A 19,755-nucleotide genomic window follows, 5' to 3' on the forward strand; every position below is an offset into this window, starting at 1 on the left:
TTTCAACGTAAAATGAAAAGTAAACTTTGCATGAATATTCAATGTCGACAAGTGCATATATCAATAACAAAACTATTTTGATTATATCAAAAGTCGTGATCATTTTAAATGTCAATTATTATAGATTGTTGTGCACTTTGATCTATGTTTATATTAAGAACGAATCAAATGTAATTATATTATTAAGAACATGCAAATTTGATAAAGGTTTGACTTCATCGTTATTAGTCCAGTGTTTCCTAATCACATAAATGAAACAAGTTGATCTACTAATTAATATCAATTAGCCTAACTATTTTCAATTGTCTTATTATATGTTAATTGTCGTTGATTGAGATGCATGAGCATGTAAACAAAATTTAAAATAAAAACATTACTACTTCAATCATATAATTACAACAAAAAATATAAAGAAGTGTTACGTTTGTATGTTAATTATTGTTATTAGTAAGTGTGATTTTATTTATTTATTTTATTGTGATAATATTTACAATTTTATAGTATTATTAAAACACGTCATGTTTATTGATGTAATTAATAAATTGTTATGCTTTAACATTTTATCAAGACTATACAAATATTAGTTATTTACATTTCTATTGACATATTTCTGCAAAAATATGTAGATTGACTAAAAATATATATAGTCAGAGAATGAAATGTTGATTGTAAAGGATCGAATAATGATAAACTTATGTAAATTGATTAGGAATTCGTGGAATTGGATCGATTTACATTTAAATCGTGCATGCACTTTTTTTTTGTTTGTATTAAAACGTTTTATTCCATTTGCGGCGGCCGGACTAATTGTGTTTTCCAGTCACAGATATTGGAGAGGGTCCAATCGGATCGCGTGACGGTGACGAAGCCCGAAGAGGATCGCCGCCGAAGGACTATAATAGTGGAGAAAAAGAACGGCACGTTCGGATTCACGCTTCAAAGTTATGGAATCCATTACAAGAAGGAGCAGGAAATCGAGATGATAACGTACGTGGATTACGTGGACTACGATGGACCTGCTTACAGAGCCGGAATGAGAGAGGGCGACGTCATCCTATCCATCAACGGCAGCGACATGGAGAAGGCAGATCACAAGACCTTAGTGAATTTCATTAAGAAATGCGACGCGAGGATGCGGATGGTCGTGCTGTTCGAAGATTGCGTTCGAAAGGTAAGTGTATCGCGTTGCGCTCTTTACGTGGGGGCCCGTTTCTTAAGTTAAGGCTTGTTTTAGGTGGAGCTTCATATGAGGTATATCCAGCTGCAGAGGATTCTGCAGAGCAAGATGAACGAGCTGGAGAAGCTTTGTCTGCGCGAACGTCAGCTGCTGGAGGGCAAGTGGAAAACGCACAGTTTGCCGGCGCGGAAGAAGGCTTCCCATGCGAAGGTTGTAGACGAGACGTCGACGCCGACGCAGGCGAATTATTCGTACTGCAGGCCGACTGTATCCACGGAAGACGTCGCCGCGAAAGCTCAACAGAAACCCGCACAGCCGACGCTCATTTTAGCCTACCAGTATTTGGATCCTCACTACAGGTACATGCTTCAACCTTCCACGAGCAATTCGGGCGAGTATCTGCTGACTTTCGAGCAGCCCAGATACCAAGGGGACCAGCACCATTTCATAGTGAAGACGCCGTGCGAGAAGCCGAAGATGCAATCGAACGTTGGTCCTACAGCGAAGACGAAAAAAGCGCACGAACATTCGTACACGAATCAGCTGTGCAACCCCTGCATCCAACCGAACCACAACGCCGACAACACCAGCTTAGAAGCTTACGATCTGGCGAGTCCCTGCTGTGATCCCCATTGTGTGCCATCCTCGCGTAGACGCTCCAGACACAAGGAGCATAGAAAAAGAGACTCCAAGACGGAAGAGACTCAGACTGAGCCGCAGCAGCATCAACATCAACGAACGAGACCGCATTCCACGTCTTCCCAAACGCAAACCCAAACGCATTCTGCGCCTCGAAGGTACTTCCAGTTCGGTGCAGGCCTGGTGAGCCAGTGCAGTCTTCACTCGTGCACCTCGAGCGAACTAAGCGGAATGGCTCCGACAACCGTCGGCGAAAGCTCCACCAGCTACACCACTTCCTTGAGCACGGACACCCTCTACTGGGACGGCTCGGACATGAACTCTTCGCGACAGCTCTCGGTGAAATCCCAGAAGCAATACGAACCCATCTACGTGCAATACAACCAGGTCAAACCGAAATCATGGGACAACCTTGCCACGAAAGCCTTCGGTGGTTACGGCTTCGGGTACGGCTACGTCGACTCTGCAAAAACCAAGCGCGCTCAAAAGACACAATACGTGCGAACGGAGAAACATCAACAGCAGCAGCAGCAGCAGATGATCTACACTCCGCACACGCAAAGGAAATACGTGCAGACGAAATCCACGGAGAGCCTTCTGGGCGTTCCGAAATACGCGAGCGAAGCATGCGAATTCAACGAGGACGCGTCTCCTGGTCACGATACGGCCGAAAGCAGATTCTTCCAGAGCCCCAGGCAGAGCGTCACCAGTCCCAGCGACCCAAACTTCGGCTACTACAGCGCCCGAAGGACCCAAACCTACCCGAGAGTGGTTTCAACCAGCTCCGAAGCCACCCGCCTCTAAATACACCCCCCTCAATTACATCTTTTATATACCAAAAACAAAAACAAACACCCAGAAAATGCCTCTCGATATTTAGGCCTTACTACCGTTAATCTCAGTATTGTTAGCGTAATCAAATCGTTTCCTTCTTTTCGTAAACTAGTTTAAATTTAACATTGAAACGGCAAAATCGAAGATTTAATTCACATATCACACATAATTCGATTCCGTTGGTCGAATAATAATAGAAAACGAACGACCACCCTCTTTGCTCGAACGTTAAATTTTCGCTTACTTAATCTTAAGCTTGCGAATTGTACTCGGGGCCAGCTCTTATAAATAATAATAAAAAAAGTATAAGATGTAAACCTCAAGAATTGTAACTGCTGATGCTGATCTTTCCAATTTTGTCAAGTATTATTATCATCGTCGTTCGATGAATGAATGGGTTGTTGTTGCTGTTGTTCTTTCGAAGTGATTCAAAAACGTGTTTCAACGAATCTTAGATAGTATACGGACAATAATTAGACGCGCCAATCGTAATGTTTCCAGGTTCGTGGGCTAACAATTCTCTCCAAGACCAAAGACACTCTCACAAAACAAACAAACAAAAAAAAATACATCATTTGTTGTTCATTATTTTTTTATAATTTATATATAAATCTATATATATATATTTAAACGAAATATTAAATATATTAATTAAAATTTACGGACGTTTTGTTTGTTACCGAACGTGTAACGTCGCATCATAAATTAAATAATAGATTTGTTTTTCGTGCATTTATACGTTTACACGATTGTATATATACATCTATCTATCTTATACGATAAAGGAAACTGTAATATTTGCATAAACAATAAACTTTTCATTTTCTTTTTTTCCATTTATTCCTAAGCACACATTGAAATCTCTATTGAAATTTACCAAAAATTTAGTATTTATAAATGTATAATTTATGAAAACTGCTTATAGGAGATTTCACTGTGTACATATTATTTCCCTCATTGACACACATCAGATTAGACGTCAGTTCGAAAGGTATACATAAGAAAATTCTTCGTTAAAAATCTATCGACCATGTGCCTTCCGCAAAGATGCGTGATTAATTAAGATCATCTCGAATAAGGAAAGAAGGCTATGTTTGTATTTGTCAACAACAAAACGTTTGTTTGAGCGCGAAAATTGAAAATTCATAATAAAATATTTTGTAACAAAGACGAAAATTGAAAAGAAAGTAATCTAAACCTAGAATTGTTTATTAAAACCAAGTAGAAACGACAATATTTGTTATCGTTAAGATGGGAAAAAAGTTGTACGTTAGAAATAAAATTAAGTCATCAAGAAGCTTTTTTTTATGCAAGAACCAAAACTGTAATTCATGTTAACGCAAGTAAATTGCTGTGATTATTATTGATTAAGTGTAATTTAGCAAGTATGACAATAATGAAAAGCGATGAAATAAAGAAAATTAAGTAAAATTACCCAAAAAAATCAAAAAATATATTTTCTAATATAGAAACTATTTCGACTTAACAATGTTTAAACATGAATAATTTAGATTTAGTCTAGGAAGAAAGGTTTCATTCAGTGATTGCTATAATTATTGATTATATTTAAATATGAAAACAAAACAATAAAACAATTGTAAAACAAAAACAGTCGAATCTTTTGAAAAGTATTTGATCGGATATGAATGAAGAATATAGTAGGCTTTAATTCTCTTCGCCTTCTTAAAAATGGCGATCGGAAGTTGCGGCAGCGCGAACGCATTCGAATTTGAAAATAATTAATTGTTCCAAATTAATGGAAAGAAATGGTGAAGTTAGAAGCGCGCGAAATGTATCGAAAGACAACGGATGGATTTCCTGGTAAAGAAGGGTACGAAAGAAGGGAACATCAAATGAAGGGGGTTAAGAGTGATTAAGAAAATTGGAAAGAAAAAGGGAAAAATCTATCCCACGGATGGGATAGAATGTGGAGAGTGCGAGAGAAGGAGAGCGAGCGAGAGAGCGAACTCGAGAGCGACGTGTTCGTTCGTTCGTTCTCCGAGGGGGGGAAAAAAAGGACGTGAGGAAAGTTTCAGACGGGATATTGGGACCCAACAAAACACAGAACGAACGAGAGAGAGAGAGAGAAAGAGATAGAGAGCGCGCGATTGAAAGAGACGGCGGGATGAGCGAGAGAGTGAGGAACGGAACGTTTGCCTGAGGAAAAGAGAGAAAGAGATAGAAAGAGAACGAGGGAGAGGACGAAGAAGGAAGAAATGTGTTCGCTCGGTAAATTTGAACAACGTGATGTAAAATTCAGTCTGAGCCAGGATCGCTGATGGTTAGTTAGTTAGTTAGCCAGAGTTGGCCGCGCTCGTATAGTGGAGGAAGGAGAAGGATCTTTTTCTCTCGTGCGTCTCTGATGACGACTAAATTTTTTTTTTCTTCGTCTTTCTGCCTGATATATATATGTATATACATAATACATACATACATATAGAGTTAGTTGTGTAGACAGATTTTCGCGTCCGTAACCACAGATATCGTCGTTAAGTTTCTATTATTATTATCATCGTATTTTGTGTCTCTCTCTCTATCTCGTTCGAAAGTGCCTCATCCAGGAAGAAGTAGTTGTTTAGTTATAAAAGTATACACACTACATACACACACACACACACACAAGTGCAATTAGGAAAGGGAATCCTTTGGTGCCGCGAATGTTGCAATGTCCAAAAGGAATATCGCGTACATAAAGCCCGAAGAACCGAATTTCTTGAAGAGGATCAAGGAGCAAGTGGGTTACAAGGAGGGCCCCACGGTTGACACAAAAGTAGGTTAGGTTAGGCGATCTGTTGTGCGCTGGCTAGATGAGACTAATGCCTAGGCGGATTTGACCTTTTTTTCTTTTTTGTATTTTTGTATTGCAGCGCGAGGATACCGAACGTCGTCTGCAGGCCGAGGACTTCGAAGACACCAACGACGAACTTCCAACCGTCGTTGTCCTCAAGCCCGGAGATTTGACCGCCGAAGAAGTTGACCAGCACAAGCAGCAAGGTGAGACAACAGCAAAGAGAATCAATCGAACGAATTCATTCACTTAACGTGAAACGGTTAAGCAAAACAAAAAGATGATTTTTCTGATATAACTCTCGAAGGAAAAGGATGAGGAGGCGTTGAAATTTGTGCAGTATTTTTCGGGTCCTTCGCGGATAACACCACACAGCGTTGCCGATGCTGCCGCCGCCGCCGAACAAGGACCTCGATCGTCCAACCTCTCCCCCGCACCGATCCTCTCTGATCGTCGCGATTACCGGCCATCCTCACGCCGTTTTAGCCGGTCCCGCGACCACGACCTGGTACATTCTTTTTCAACCAGAAACGTGGCCCTCGTCCAGGTGCATTGGCAATGTCGCACGCTGCATGCGCCCCTTTCATAACCGAACTGAAGTTTGCCGCGTTACCAGTCGCATGCATTTATCCTTACATTACCGCTGATTATGCAATTAACACCATTTTAATTACGCACCAATAATACAATTCCAAACACCGTAGACAACTTCACATCCAATACAGTTCAAACAAAAAACAACAAACAAACGTATCTGTCAAGTTGACGTCTACGTCAATTTATTTGAAAATGTGTGCAATAACTTAATTAAAGTGTAGATTAAGAAAAATCCGCTGTAAACCTTACGTTTTCTCCTCGTTGGTCATATTTCTTTGACTAAATAAACAAGGAAATACATATCAGAATCGTATTATTCATTTCAATATTTAACTAAAAATTCTTTATTGAATGTATTTTCTAATCATATTTTTGCTTAGACATTTCAAATATAATTCAAAATATTCATATTTGTAATATGATCTTAAACAAGTATAAGTATTTGTATACGTAAGATCTTTTAAAATAACTGCGAAAAGTAAACATTATTTTGTTGATTTTATTTCATTTCCATAACTACGGTTAAAACAATTGAATTCGATTCGGGTGGAAAAAGGAAAAGTCGGCGAACCGCGTGCGAATTGTTTTCTTCCATCAATTAATAATGCTCGATAATTATACGATAATTGTAATTACGCGGCGCCAAAGCGAAGGAATCGGAAAAGCTAGTTGATTGTAAATATTGCTGAAGGTGGTGTACGCTTTGCAGTCTTCGTGATTTTTGGCGGGAAAATTTGAAACGTTATTAATTTGTTGGACTTTTTTTGTGTGAGTGTGTGTGTAGCCTCTGTTGTTGTTGAGGCTCGAGTTGACCGGCAACTTTCACGGCATCTCCAATCAATCCGGTCAAAATCCTATGGCTGGCATAGTAACACCAAGTTGGAATTAAAATATTAACCAATCCGATGGGCTGTTATCGCACTTTGCGTCACGTGGTCCATGGACGCCATGTTGAACATATATATATATATATAACAATATATATATATATGTACGTGATGGTTGTTTTTTTCTTTTCATGCGTCTTTTTCGAAGCTTACTCCCCGTTTCCTCGAAAATGGTTTCACCCGGAACGGCTTCTATATACTTGTCTACATATATATATATATATATATATATATATTTCGAGAGAGAGACAGATATATATATATAAATATATAAGTCTATTATGTACCAAGTACATACATACATATATATATATACACTATACATAGACAGCCATCTTGGATCCGGAGGAGAAAATGTATTTTTATTAATGACGTCAGCGGAGGCGCGAGGGGAAAATTAAATTTGCATTAGACGAATTGCAATTGTTTTGTTCCTTGTTCCTATACACTATTCGTCCTTCTTCTTCTTCCTCTTCTATTTTTTCTTCTTCTTCAGTTGCTGTTTTTTTTTTGTTTCTTTTCCCTTTTGTTTTCTCTCTCTCTTTCTTTCGTCTCTGCTCCAACCAACACATCCTTGCCACTCTGGTTTCCAGACTTTTCCGACCATCGATTCTCGTGTAGGTGCTTCTTACCACCTTCTCGCACCAAGAAAAAACATCTCTCGTCTGGAAGACTCGTACTTCCTCATTCTTTTTATTGGAATTTTTCATTGGAACATTTCATTTTTTTTTTGGTTGTGGTCTTGTTGTTTCCTTTCTTTGTGGGGATTCCCCGAATGGTTATAATCAACATATATTTAGTTTAGATTGTAGTAATTAGTTTAAAGAAAACTTTCAAAATTCCATTAAGTATTAAGTTTTAAAACTTAGTTTGCTTCTTCGAAAATTCGCATTTTGTTTTAGTTGTCAGAAAGAATGCCTCTTAGATCACTTTTAGATCTTTTCATTACTAATTAAATTAAGCGTTTCATTGTCTTAAACTTAAGATAAAGTCTTATAGATAACTATAAATACATATTGAAGAGAATTGTAACATCCACTAAAATGATAAATTTTTCAGTTTCAATATAAATCTTCGGTTGCTTAAATGCAAGTTTTCTCTATTCATTTCTTCAGACTTAATACTGTTTACATAATAAATTTAAGAAGGAAAAAAACTCTATTGAGATAAACTTTAAAGATTAATTATATAAATTGTGTTGCTCTTGGCCCAAAGGCATTTCAAGAACATTTCTATTTAAGTTTGTAACATTACTTAGTTTTTTTTTTCAATTCCAAAAATTGGATTTTTCAAATTTTGTTGTTATTGATGTCTTGTTTTTCTTTTTCTTTAGAAGAGGAGAAACCGGCGGATCTGAGAGTGCCGATTGTGTTCAAAGCACCGAAAAAGAAGTGTCCAGAAGTTGAGGAGGAAAATAAGGAGGAGGAAGAGGAAAGGCCTGTGCCAAGGAAACGCCAGAAAAAGGACAAGAAGACGAAAACGAGTACCACCAAATCGTTGCTCTCGTTCGACGAAGAGCAGGACGACGATTAAAACAGTACAAACACATTTAGTACAAGAAACCCCTCTGGTGAGTACACGTTTTCAACTTTATTATTATTGTTGCAATAAGTGAACTAAATAAGCAATCAAAGTACTAAATCTACAAAAATACCTGATGCTCAGTTGTCAAATTTTGACATATGTCAACACCATCCAATTACTGTCAGTTGCACGGATTGCTTGACTTTCGTAATCTGAAAATCCACACGAAATTGAAAACATATGAAATGCGTACATTTATTTCAAAATTAATTTAAATATTTGCAACTATAAATAAATATTTGAATGCTATAATTAATTATTGATTTCATTTTATGTGAAGCTCGGAAATGCATATAAATATATATATATATATTATAAATTTAATTTAAAATGAAATTTAAAATTATCATGTTGCAATAATGAAAATCGAGGAAAAACATATAAAGACTTTTCCTGAATTTCAGTCAGAGCTATTTCATATTCGAGTCTTTGGTTGTTTTTTTTGTTGTCTCGTTCTGTGCGGGCGACAGAAACAAGAGATAAGCGTTTGAGGAAAGTTTAATCTATCGATTTTTGTTTAAATGTGGAAGCGAAATACCAAAAGGCGTTGCCTTAAATTCATACAACTCCTTTCGAATCGATACGTCTGCTGTGTGCTATGTAAACAATTGGAAAGAGAGAGACAGAGAGAGAACGATATAGGAATATACTGCAATGTATCTCTATGTGTGTGTGTGTGTGTATGAGCGAGAGGAAGAGACAAAGAGTTGTTTCACCCCTCCGGCGCATAAATAAATGATTCAATGTTTCCAAAACAAATAATTACATCGACACTTTATCCATTCTCAACCAACAAAAAAAAAACAAACCATAACTATATTATCATTGGGTTTTTCATTTTTGCTGAAACGAATGAAAGCTCTACTACTTTCAGTGAATTCTTCTATTGTTTTTCAAATCTTAAGGAAAAATTCTTAAAGGGAATTAAATTTTGAGCTGATTTTAAAAAATAAATATTTGCTTGTGAATATTTGAATCTCATCCCTGCGTCGAGAGATACTTGGAATTGATCAACCTTGACCGGAAAAACATGAATCACCTGCTGACGATGAGGTATTCGTAATGTATGATTACGTTAGAGGTTTGCTCTGCACAAAAGATGTTATTTTTTGGTCGTGTGAATGATTTTCGATCTAGAATCAGCAAACGTTGCGCTTTCAATTGTTTCGGAAGATTGATTATTAGGTTCTGTGAGAAAAAGAAACATTGATATAATAAGATATATTTATGAGAGATGTGTATCCAAAAAATTGCACAAATTATGGATCCAAATGATGTTGGATGATAAAGATGGAGAGAGGAAGGTGAGAAGAAGTAGAGTCCTAGTTTAGTATAAGGATAATGTTGCTAGAGAGACGATGATATGATCAATAAAGCTTAGAACCAAATTGCGGCTATATATAGAGTGGATAAATTTAGCAAAGGATTCTCTCCTCGCTCTGTTCATTTGCTTAGGGAGGAAATGGAGGAATGGCCAAAATGCAACAAATTCTCCCTGGTCCTTTCGCCATTCCTTGTCTATACACGTTATTCATGTAACTAAATAATAATAATAAAGAAAGAAAGAAAAAACAAAAAGGAGACGGATGGCAATGCAGAAAGAGATGGCTGAAAAAGGGGGACAAGAGAGTGAGCGGGATGGAAGAGAGCGAGAGAAAGAAGAAGGAGCGCGACCGGAACAAACGTTAAGAAAAAGTTATTAGATACAGAGTATATGAACAAAATGAGGCTCGGACGAAACCACTATTGGAACGGGGGGTGTCCGCTTGTTGGCAGCAAAGGCGAGAGATGGTTGTGGAGAGTTGGAGCTCCACTACTACTACTATCTCAGTTCCAACGGTTCTCAAAAGCCAAACTCCAAAGGAGGAAAGAGAAGAGAAGAGAGGACTAACTAAAAGCGTGCCAGCCATTCTCATACACACACACATACACATACAATATATGTATGCACACATACAGAGGCACTTTCTAAAAAGAAGGACACCATTTTGAAATTCTTCCATCATCAAACCGCGTCCATCGATAACTAGAGAATAAGAGAAGATAAAAAGTAAAACGTAATAATAATAACAAAAGAAGGATCGATTTTAGCTAGGCTATAAGATCAATGGACGACGAAGGGAGTTGTTCCCTTCTTTGTTCCCCTTTTTTTTTATCTTATTTATAATAATAATAAATAATTCGCATCGATGTTTGTTTTTTTGGTATTTGGTCCTGAACTTCGTTTCTTTTTTTGCGCGGATTGAACAGGTGAGACACACACGATTGAGTAATCAAATGGCAGTCAATTAATCCTTAATTTCTAATCGATGTATTCGTTCGCATTATAATAATTATTAATTATGTATTATTGTAATAGAAGACTCGTTCTATTCCATAAATAATGCAATTTCATAATTCGTAAAATCGTTTGTTTTTGTATATTTCACAGCACACTGAAAACTTTTCGTTTGTTTTAAGAACATATTCTTTTCTTAACTTTTTTACATCCAACAAATGTTTACTAAATAATCGATTTCGTAATGCATAAAATCGATGCTGAGGCAAGAAAATAAAGATAATCTTCCTTTTCTTTTTTTTTAAACTAAAAACTTGAAAGTTATATCAAAAATGGAATGTACGTAACACTGTTACAACTAATGTTTCAAAACTTTTAATATTTGTAATGGAGATTACTTAATGATCATTTATTGTAAAAATATAACTTTAACAATAGTTTCGTTAGTTTCAAAGTTACCAACAAATGGTTTTCGCAAAGATGCGCTCAACTCTACAAATTGCTTAGTTTGATCATCATCATTTAGTTCATCACTAACTCGGAAATAGTGTGCAATAGTTGGCTTGCAGGAAAAAGAGGGCATACAGGATATGGCCATGCGAAATGGTGGCGGGAGATTCGAAAGAGCGCAACTTTCGAAAAAAAAAGCAACATTTGAATTTTCGAAAAATCCGACCGCAAATGGCCACGTATTGCGAGTGTGGGGCGACGGGGTCGGGGGGGCGATCGATACTTTTGCTATGATTATGATTGTTATTATTATTTATGCCGGTTTGCTTACGTAACGTAAAAAATTTCAAGACATCGCGGAATGGAGTGGTACGTCACAAATTCGGGTCACGTGATCGCACCGTTAGACGCCATATTGGCAGTTTAGTGCAGCGTTGAGGGTTTGTTGGTGTGCGTGTGACGGTACGTCGTCTTCCTTTGGTGATCTCCTGTGGGGAAATCCGCGTGGAAATGCCATCGAATCCGACGATTTCCGTCGAGAAAAACGCGTAGAAAACGTTCAGTATCATCAGTTGAGTGTGCTGTGCACGTTTGAATATCGGCAATAAGGCGCGTATCGCTTCGGCTGTTTACGATTGTCACAAGTTCTCTACTCTACTATTGGCGGTGTGCAGCTGTTTTAATGCCGTGTTGACAAATTACACCATACACACATACACAAAACAACAACAACAACAGTATCATCATCATCAACAACAACAACTTTATCAATTCTTCCATACGACGCACAACACAACACAACACGCATTGCTGGGAAAACACGGCGGCAGCAGCAGCGTGTCGCCCGCCGTCTCTGGCGCGGGATATGATCCAGTCCTAGGTAAATAACAATAACAACACCCACCCTTCGATGCCCCAACGATCTTCGCTCATCCGCAATAAAACAATAGTTGTTAGCAACAATCTACACTTTGTTTTGTATATCTTTGTTTGGTGGTAGTCTTCTCTCTCTGTGTTGGTAGCACTGGCCCTACAATGATACTATTTCCTTAAAAAGATATATATATATATATATCATCGCCGATAAACTACTATACCATAATTCTTATTTTACTATTCATACAAACATTCGTATTCACGACCATCAAATATCTCGAAGGAATGTTCGTTACACGAATGCGAACATTTTCGTTGCAATACCATGACATCATAAATCATGGATTACACCTTACAGCTATGATTCAATGGCATCTGGCGTTTGCACTTTAAGGTTATGTTGTCATTCAACTTTCTTCGCGTTAAACCGAGAGCGTTCACCGCCTAAGCCCATTACATAGACTGGCGGCACATGGAGCCTCCGAGCACGTACATAATACTGATCAAATCTGCACTTGACCACTAGTTTTTTTTTTAGGTTATAGAAGCTTAAGTACACAAGTGTATTCAAAACAGTGTTTGTGATTGTGAATTATTTTGTTTATTTCTCTCGACAGGTTTGACATTCTGATATGGCAGCTGCTGTAGAAATGGGAGAAGTCGATGATATCCACATAAAAGATGACAATGTAACAGGTACTGTTAATTTAATTCTTTGTCAAACTTTTTTTTTTAAATTTTTGTTTTTGTTTTAGAAGGTGTTGTGATGAATGGTGATATAGGTGAGGGTGAGAAGAGGACTGTGGTGGAAGAGAAGAGTGATGTGGAAGTGATGGAAGTGGATGAGCCAGAGGATGAACCAGAAGTGGAGGAGGAACCGGAGAAAGAGGATGAGGAGGAGATCGTTGAGAATGCCAGTACAGAGGATACTGCCAACAGTGTTTCAGATGAGAATAGTCAAGATATGACGACACAGGAGGAAGAGGATGGGGAGCACAAGGAAGAAGAAGAAGAAGCAGCAGCAGCTGCTGAGGAAGTGGAGGAGCCTGAATTAGATAAAATGGATGAGGATGACAATAATAGTCATCAGGAGGAAGAGGAGGAGGAGGAAGAGGTTGACAGCCACAGGGCTGAAGTTGATGAAAGCGCTGAACAGGAGGACGATATCACTGTAATTGAGTGCAATGAGGATGGCGACAAGGAGCAAGCTGATGATGAGGTTGAGGAGGTCGTGGACGAAGTGCACGCCGTTGATGATAACAGTGATGACGATGTCGTACAGATTACGAAAGAAGAGGTGACGCACGTCACGCCCGTGAAAGATAGTGCAAGCACAAAAATTGTGGTATTAAACGATTCGAACGAAGTGGACGATATCATGATCGTTGATAGTGATGTCAAGGAAAACGGTACGTCGACCCCTGAAAAGCCAGAGGTTATTGATCTGGATTGTACGCCCGTGAAGAAGACGCCGACGTCTGGAAAACCTGCGAGCGTGACGCCTCGCAGGAGCTCCAGAAATCTTCACAAGAGCAAGACGTATGTGGACATGAGAGATACCCCCTCAGACGAATCGGATATTGAAGAAGTAATACCTCAGGATCCTCTAGCCGATACTCTGCATCAGCAGCAGCAACAGCATCATCATCATCATCATCAAAGTGACAAGCCTAAAAAACGTGCTAGTTCGACTATCGTAGTTAAAGATACCAAGCGCCTGGTAGAAATAGCCTCGAAATCCTCACCGAGCAATTCGGGTAAAAAAGAGCCGACATTAGTTATTATTGATACTAATTCCATCTTGTCGGGCCGCGGTCCTGTTCCCATTTCCCAAAAGTCGAGCGGACAATCTTCGTATTCCAATCTACCAGTCGCCCTTCCCGCCCAAGGCGTGTATCCTCCAAATATGCGCGCCACAATCACTCCCATCCCCATGACCACCTCTACACAAAAAACAACGACAACGTCATCCTCCTCATCGGTCACGATGGTTGCACAGCAGCCTCCCATCTTACCATCACTAACGGATGACATGTTTGTCGTCGAGGCTCCTTCTTTTATAGTACCTTACGTGTACGAGAAACCACCCGTCAAGAATCTTAAAGACAGTATAAAGACAATAGCTGATGAGATCAAAAGGATGTTGGAGGAGGAAGAAAAGAAGGAAAGGGAAAACGGAGAAGATAAGGACGACGATATTGAGGAAGTCCCGATAGTGGAAGACAAGAAGGACGAAGACAAAACGAAAAGACACACGTATTTTGATAGTCCAATCGGTACGTAGATATTGCAGTTAAATGAAAAAGAAAAACAAAAATTACATAATATTTTATTATTTTAGGAAAATTCTTTGTCGATATCGGCAACAGTTTGGTGCAGGAATACGTGCAAACTGATCTCCTGAAGCAGCAGAAGAGGAAACGAGAACGCGAAGGCGGTCAGAATTCGGCGACGATGAAGACTATTCAGTCGTTGCTGAAGAGTCTCGAATACACCAAGGAGAATAATCAACCGTACAAGATGGTCATGAAGAAATGCGAGTTCTGTAGTTACAAAACGGAGTCGTCCCTGGCCATGGCCTTCCATCTGGAGACACCGCACATGAAGAACTTTGTATACAGATGTAACTTCTGCGCGTACGAGGTGCGGAGTCCGCACGACATTCTCTATCACATGGAGGGTGAACATTGTGTGCGCGGTCGTTTGGAACGTGCACCCGCGTTCCACCAGTGTCCGAACTGTCCGTTCGAGGACAACCAGAAGGGCAAACTCTCCAGACATTCGGTTGCTTGTGCGCGAAAGTTCAAGCCTGAGAGGAACCTGGAGCCGCCGATCGACTGGGAACCGCCTGCCAAGATACCCAGGGCACCGAGGATGAAGCAGCAGCAAAGCCTTACGACGACGGCAGCAATGTACCAGGCGATGGCCAAGAACTCGTCGATGAACTACATGAAGATGCAGCAGCAGCAGCAACAGCAAGCCTCGATAGTCCAGCAGACGGCGATGAATCGGGGACGAGGCAGACCCAGTCTACCCATGCCCAGTAAGAAACAATCACAAGGTTCCCCTCAGGGCCTCGTATACAAACAGGCTGTTCCAGGTGGTGCATCCGTTCTTGTACCTACAAACTACCAAATCAGTGGAAATCAACTGTACCAGGTAACAACTTTTCATTCTTCGCACTTTTCTCATCCATCCATCCGCCGTGATAGAATAGAATGTCAGCGATCCATTACGTAATTGAGATTCGCCGGCATTCCTACAATGACCATCTCCTACGTGTGTATAGCTCTACCAAGTTTCTTCTTCGACACTACAAACGCGACAAAAAAAAGCCATTTAGATTTATTATTTGATAAGTTGAATAACATACAACGTTCTCTGCCGCCCCCGTAATTCCTTCATGTAAATGTAATTGTAGACAACCAACGGGTTTTTTTTTTCTTTCTTAATACACGGGGAAGTCGCAGATCGCGTCGTATTTTATAGCAAACATAACATAGTCGATTGCATGCAAATGCTTCTTGAATAAAGTTGCAAAATATGTATGTGTGTATTAGGTCGTTGGTGGTCAGGATATGGGCAATCGGCTAGGTGGCCCCATGGGTATTGTACCCAGTTTGTCCTCCACCTCCGGTACAATATCCATTCAGGTACCACAACATTATATCTCTTTGTTTATTCAATTTTTACATTAACACAACACATCTCCAAGGTTTTTGGTTTCCCTTCTACATAATAATAGAAACGTTGAATTGTAGTATCCGGAAGCAACAAATATTTTAGCTTTTTCAAAGTAGATTTCAATTCTCCGGAGACTTCAATTTTACTTGATTTTTTTAAAATTTTGTTTTTAATAATTGAATATAATATATATATAATATTGCTTAATATTCGGACGTGCTTTACTCAATAACAATTGTTATTTTCATGAAGTAACTAATACTTGCATGCTTCAATCACACAATATATTGCAAATAACTATATTAGTACAGTTTGATTCATATATTATTTACAAATTAATGATCGTCAAATTACAATTTTATTATTAATGTGAATCAAACACGCATATTTATTAATTATAGGCTGCTTTCGCATCATTTACGCGATTCAATTAAACGGGAATTTAAATATTTATGTTTGAATCAATTTTGAGAATCTGTTAGAAACTTTTCGGATTATCTGAAAAAACAGATAGTTTTAGAAATCGTAGTTTGATCCTAGAGAATCGCGGAGGGTTTGGTGAGAGAGCAGGCCTTTTGACTGAATTGTCTATTATTAAATTCCAAGTTTTCTTTTCTGCATGGCCATATGTTTTTGTTTCTTGTAACGTTTGTTCAACTGTATTCATTGTCTAATAAATTGTTCATGTCGATTTTGCAGAATTCGTCGAGCAAGTCGAAAACAGTTCACCAGCCTAGCATCTCGATAACGCCGTTACCACGGCCAACGGGAGGTAGTGGCTCTTCGGCGTCATCTCTATCGAATTCCTCTCTACCTGGTGTCGCGGGTGCCAAACCTGGCGACTCGAACTCGAAGAACTCCTTCGTTATCTGCGAGATCTGCGACGGGTATATCAAAGACTTGGAGCAACTGCGGAACCACATGCAGTGGATACACAAAGTCAAGATTCACCCCAAGATGATATACAATCGGCCACCTTTGAACTGCCAAAAATGTCAGTTCAGGTTCTTCACCGATCAGGGCCTGGAGAGGCATCTCCTCGGTTCCCACGGTTTGGTCACATCGAGCATGCAGGAAGCCGCCAACAAATGCAAAGACAGTGGACGGTGTCCTGTTTGCGGAAGGGTAAATTGGCGATCTCGAAGGAAATGAAAAGTACGTGTTTATTGAAAATTGCTTGCTTCTTTTTAGGTGTACCAATGGAAATTGCTTAATCACGTTGCCAGAGATCACAGCATGACATTGAAGCCTGCTCACCTTTCGTACAAGTGCACGGTGTGCACGGCCACTTTCGGCATGTACAAACAATTTGAGAATCACGTGTATTCGGCGCATAGTGTCGTGGCGAAACGTTCTAACGACAAGAAACCTGTGAACTCTTCGCCTCCCAGCTCGAAGGGAGAATCGCTGCTGAAGCCGCTCAAGATCAACGACGAAATCACGATCATTCCCCAGATGCCCAAGTCGAACGGTGCCGGATCCAGTAAGGACGGTCACGCGTCCACCAGTAAAAACACGCCTAGCACAAGTAAAAGTAAGTACACCTCTTTGCTGTCTTCCCTTCTAATCATATATTTAAGAAACTGTCGCCTGTCGATATAATCCAGAAATACGTCTAATTTTAAGTATTTTTTTTTAAATTTTGTATATAGATTATTTGACTGGTACAGTTTCTTAAAAAAATGCAATGCAAAATAGTCGATAATGATACTATTTTAATAATTTAAAAAGTTTATTAATTGAATGATGATGTATAAATTTAGCGACTGTTTTGCGTTGCATTTTGAATAGTTATACACACCTAAAACATACTAAGCTAGGATACATTTCAAACTGATTTTATTTGTTGTGGGTAGTTTTTTATCGCACAAGCAATTGTCGATAGAAAATGTTTCATGGATCAATAGAATTTGTTTTTGTTTGTTGTCCAATTATCATTAAAATTTTGTTTCGTTCGCTCGATCAGAATTGATTTGCTGTACATAACATAATAATGATAGTTGTTTAGGATTTTGTATTTGTTGAATTTGGTGAACTAAAATCAAAATTAATTAATGTAGGTAGATCGTTGGATAAAAAAGAAGTTCCGTTGGCAGGATCGACGATAGACTCAGGAGAAATTCAAATCATAAACCTAGGATAATGTCCATAATAGTAGTATATAACCTATACATAAATATATTAATATAAAATATATATTTAAAAAAAAATAAATAAAAAATGAACACACACAAACACAGAGTATGATGATGAGATGATAATAATAATTATGATAAGCATACACAGAAGACGGATGATGATGATGATTTAACGAAAGTAAACAAAAAATACATATATGTGCATCATCGAGCCGGAGGAGCAAGTTGTTGTGAGAGCGGAACAAATGTTCTTGTGTTGTGCACGGGTTGAAAAGTCGAGAGTGTTTACTACCTACCTCCAGCAAATAACAAAGAAAAAGCATTTCTGAATTATGCCGTCGTTGTAATTAACAGAAATTTGTTTTATTTTCTTGTTGATTCCAGTTGGCGATGCTTCAATAACTAGAGCTGAGCGTCTGGCTCGTCGCAAAACCTCATTAGTTGGAGATAATAACTGAGACTATTTAAAAAGATTATAAGTTTAACAATTGAATGAATGATGATGATGATGAATATACACGCAAGGAAAAAATACACGATGAAATGTAATAATAAAAGAGAGATATATATGTATTGATATTTACACAGTGTAATTGATGAATGTGGGAGGAGCGCATGGATTGGTGCGAAAATAAATGTACACGAAGGATGGAAATAAATGGAAATCATTATGAAATAGTGCGTGGACATTGTGTATAAAAAGAAAAACAAATATATATATATATGGGGATGATGGACACTGGAAGCGAGAAGCGTTCGATATTTATTTTCACTGTTTTTTTTTTTTTGTAATTTACCCTCCGAACGTTTATATCATATTTGTTTCACTTTTCTTCGCTCTATTTCTCTCTCTCTCTATCTCTGTTTCTTTTATTTTTATTATTATTATTATATATATTTTTTTTTTAATTTACGAACAAAATGTTAGTGACTGTATAAATATATTAACGGAATATTTTGGATTTCGAAAGAAAAGGAATTACACTAATTTGCGGGTTTTCTTTCCACCCTCTCTCTTTCTCTCTCTCTCACACACACTTACACACGCACTCTTGACGCATCGCTACGGACCAATTTTAATATTTACGATAACTTTAGTCCAGTTGAAACAAAAGAAGCGATATTAATTCTTTTTGGCCGTGTACGTCTTTTTCGTTTTATTCTCTTTAGGAAACTAAAAAAAATACTATATATATATATACACATTATATATAAACAAGCAAATGTTTTTTTTTTAATTATTTTATATTTTCCTTGTAATTATTAAGTATTTATTTGTGCGAGCAAAGGGCGTATCTCTAATCCTTAACTCCTCCTCCTATCACGCCTCCTACAATCCCGATCAACGCCCCCGCGGATCTGTTCTTTTTTTTCTCTGTCATTTTTTCAGTGCGGTTTAGGTTTAGGCAAATTTTTATTGATTGTTGCACCTAAAGACTAATAGATTATTTTAGACGATGGAAAAATATATATTATATATATATACAAATTACATGCAAGTAAAATTATGTTTTTTTACCTACTAAAAGAAACAAAAAAAAAACAAAGTTATATATATATATATTAAAATATGATGAACATGTTTGATCTAATTACCATGCATTGTACATATTTTCTATTTTTTTTTTTACCAATTTCTGTTTGTTTACCGACATTAAACGATGGAAAAGCGAAAACCTAATTGTGTTTCCAAACCCACTCCCAATATGAATATATTTATTTATACATATATATATGATTTTTTTTTTCTTTAGCTTTGTTCAAAATAACTGTTTTTGTTTCTTATGTAAATACTCTTATTGTAAACAATCAAGATCAAAAAT

General features: G+C 38.0%; 3 protein-coding genes across 4 annotated transcripts; all 3 read left to right on the forward strand.

The window, feature by feature from the left end:
- Window positions 1–796: 796 nt before the first annotated feature.
- On the forward strand, window positions 797–3,235 carry LOC108560305. The gene is made up of 2 exons (XM_017917789.1): window positions 797–1,171; window positions 1,235–3,235. Exons 1-2 carry the CDS (start codon window positions 980–982, stop codon window positions 2,618–2,620), a joined length of 1,578 nt encoding a protein of 525 aa, XP_017773278.1. The 5' UTR covers window positions 797–979; the 3' UTR covers window positions 2,621–3,235.
- Window positions 3,236–4,299: 1,064 nt separating this feature from the next.
- On the forward strand, window positions 4,300–5,691 carry LOC108560299 (uncharacterized protein KIAA1143 homolog). Its single transcript, XM_017917782.1, has 2 exons — window positions 4,300–5,420; window positions 5,518–5,691. Exons 1-2 carry the CDS (start codon window positions 5,316–5,318, stop codon window positions 5,689–5,691), a joined length of 279 nt encoding a protein of 92 aa, XP_017773271.1. The 5' UTR covers window positions 4,300–5,315.
- Window positions 5,692–8,407: 2,716 nt separating this feature from the next.
- On the forward strand, window positions 8,408–18,744 carry LOC108560304 (MOG interacting and ectopic P-granules protein 1). Of its 2 annotated transcripts, none has more exons than XM_017917788.1 (8): window positions 8,408–8,492; window positions 12,728–12,806; window positions 12,866–14,386; window positions 14,452–15,269; window positions 15,671–15,763; window positions 16,494–16,919; window positions 16,986–17,328; window positions 18,317–18,744. In XM_017917788.1, exons 2-8 carry the CDS (start codon window positions 12,743–12,745, stop codon window positions 18,388–18,390), a joined length of 3,339 nt encoding a protein of 1,112 aa, XP_017773277.1. In that variant the 5' UTR covers window positions 8,408–8,492; window positions 12,728–12,742; the 3' UTR covers window positions 18,391–18,744. The 2 variants fall into 2 exon arrangements, with proteins under 2 accessions (XP_017773277.1, XP_017773276.1); XM_017917787.1 differs by lacking the exon at window positions 18,317–18,744 and adding an exon at window positions 17,855–17,983.
- The last annotated feature ends 1,011 nt before the right edge of the window (window positions 18,745–19,755 follow it).

Source organism: Nicrophorus vespilloides, unplaced genomic scaffold, assembly GCF_001412225.1.
Source record: "Nicrophorus vespilloides isolate i.1.1-1 unplaced genomic scaffold, Nicve_v1.0, whole genome shotgun sequence".
In the NCBI taxonomy this organism is placed as follows: domain Eukaryota; kingdom Metazoa; phylum Arthropoda; class Insecta; order Coleoptera; family Silphidae; genus Nicrophorus; species Nicrophorus vespilloides.

What these genes read in the sequence shown, in the direction of transcription:
- LOC108560305 (XM_017917789.1), top strand. Translation starts at nt 980, where the DNA reads ATGATAACGTACGTGGATTACGTGGACTACGATGGACCTGCTTACAGA. An exon ending in TCGAAGATTGCGTTCGAAAG is followed by an intron (nt 1,172 to 1,234) that starts GTAAGTGTATCG and finishes GGCTTGTTTTAG; the next exon opens with GTGGAGCTTCATATGAGGTA.
- LOC108560299 (XM_017917782.1), top strand. Translation starts at nt 5,316, where the DNA reads ATGTCCAAAAGGAATATCGCGTACATAAAGCCCGAAGAACCGAATTTC. An exon ending in GCCCCACGGTTGACACAAAA is followed by an intron (nt 5,421 to 5,517) that starts GTAGGTTAGGTT and finishes TTTGTATTGCAG; the next exon opens with CGCGAGGATACCGAACGTCG.
- LOC108560304 (XM_017917787.1), top strand. Translation starts at nt 12,743, where the DNA reads ATGGCAGCTGCTGTAGAAATGGGAGAAGTCGATGATATCCACATAAAA. An exon ending in GTGGAAATCAACTGTACCAG is followed by an intron (nt 15,270 to 15,670) that starts GTAACAACTTTT and finishes TGTGTGTATTAG; the next exon opens with GTCGTTGGTGGTCAGGATAT. An exon ending in CACGCCTAGCACAAGTAAAA is followed by an intron (nt 17,329 to 17,854) that starts GTAAGTACACCT and finishes TAATTAATGTAG; the next exon opens with GTAGATCGTTGGATAAAAAA.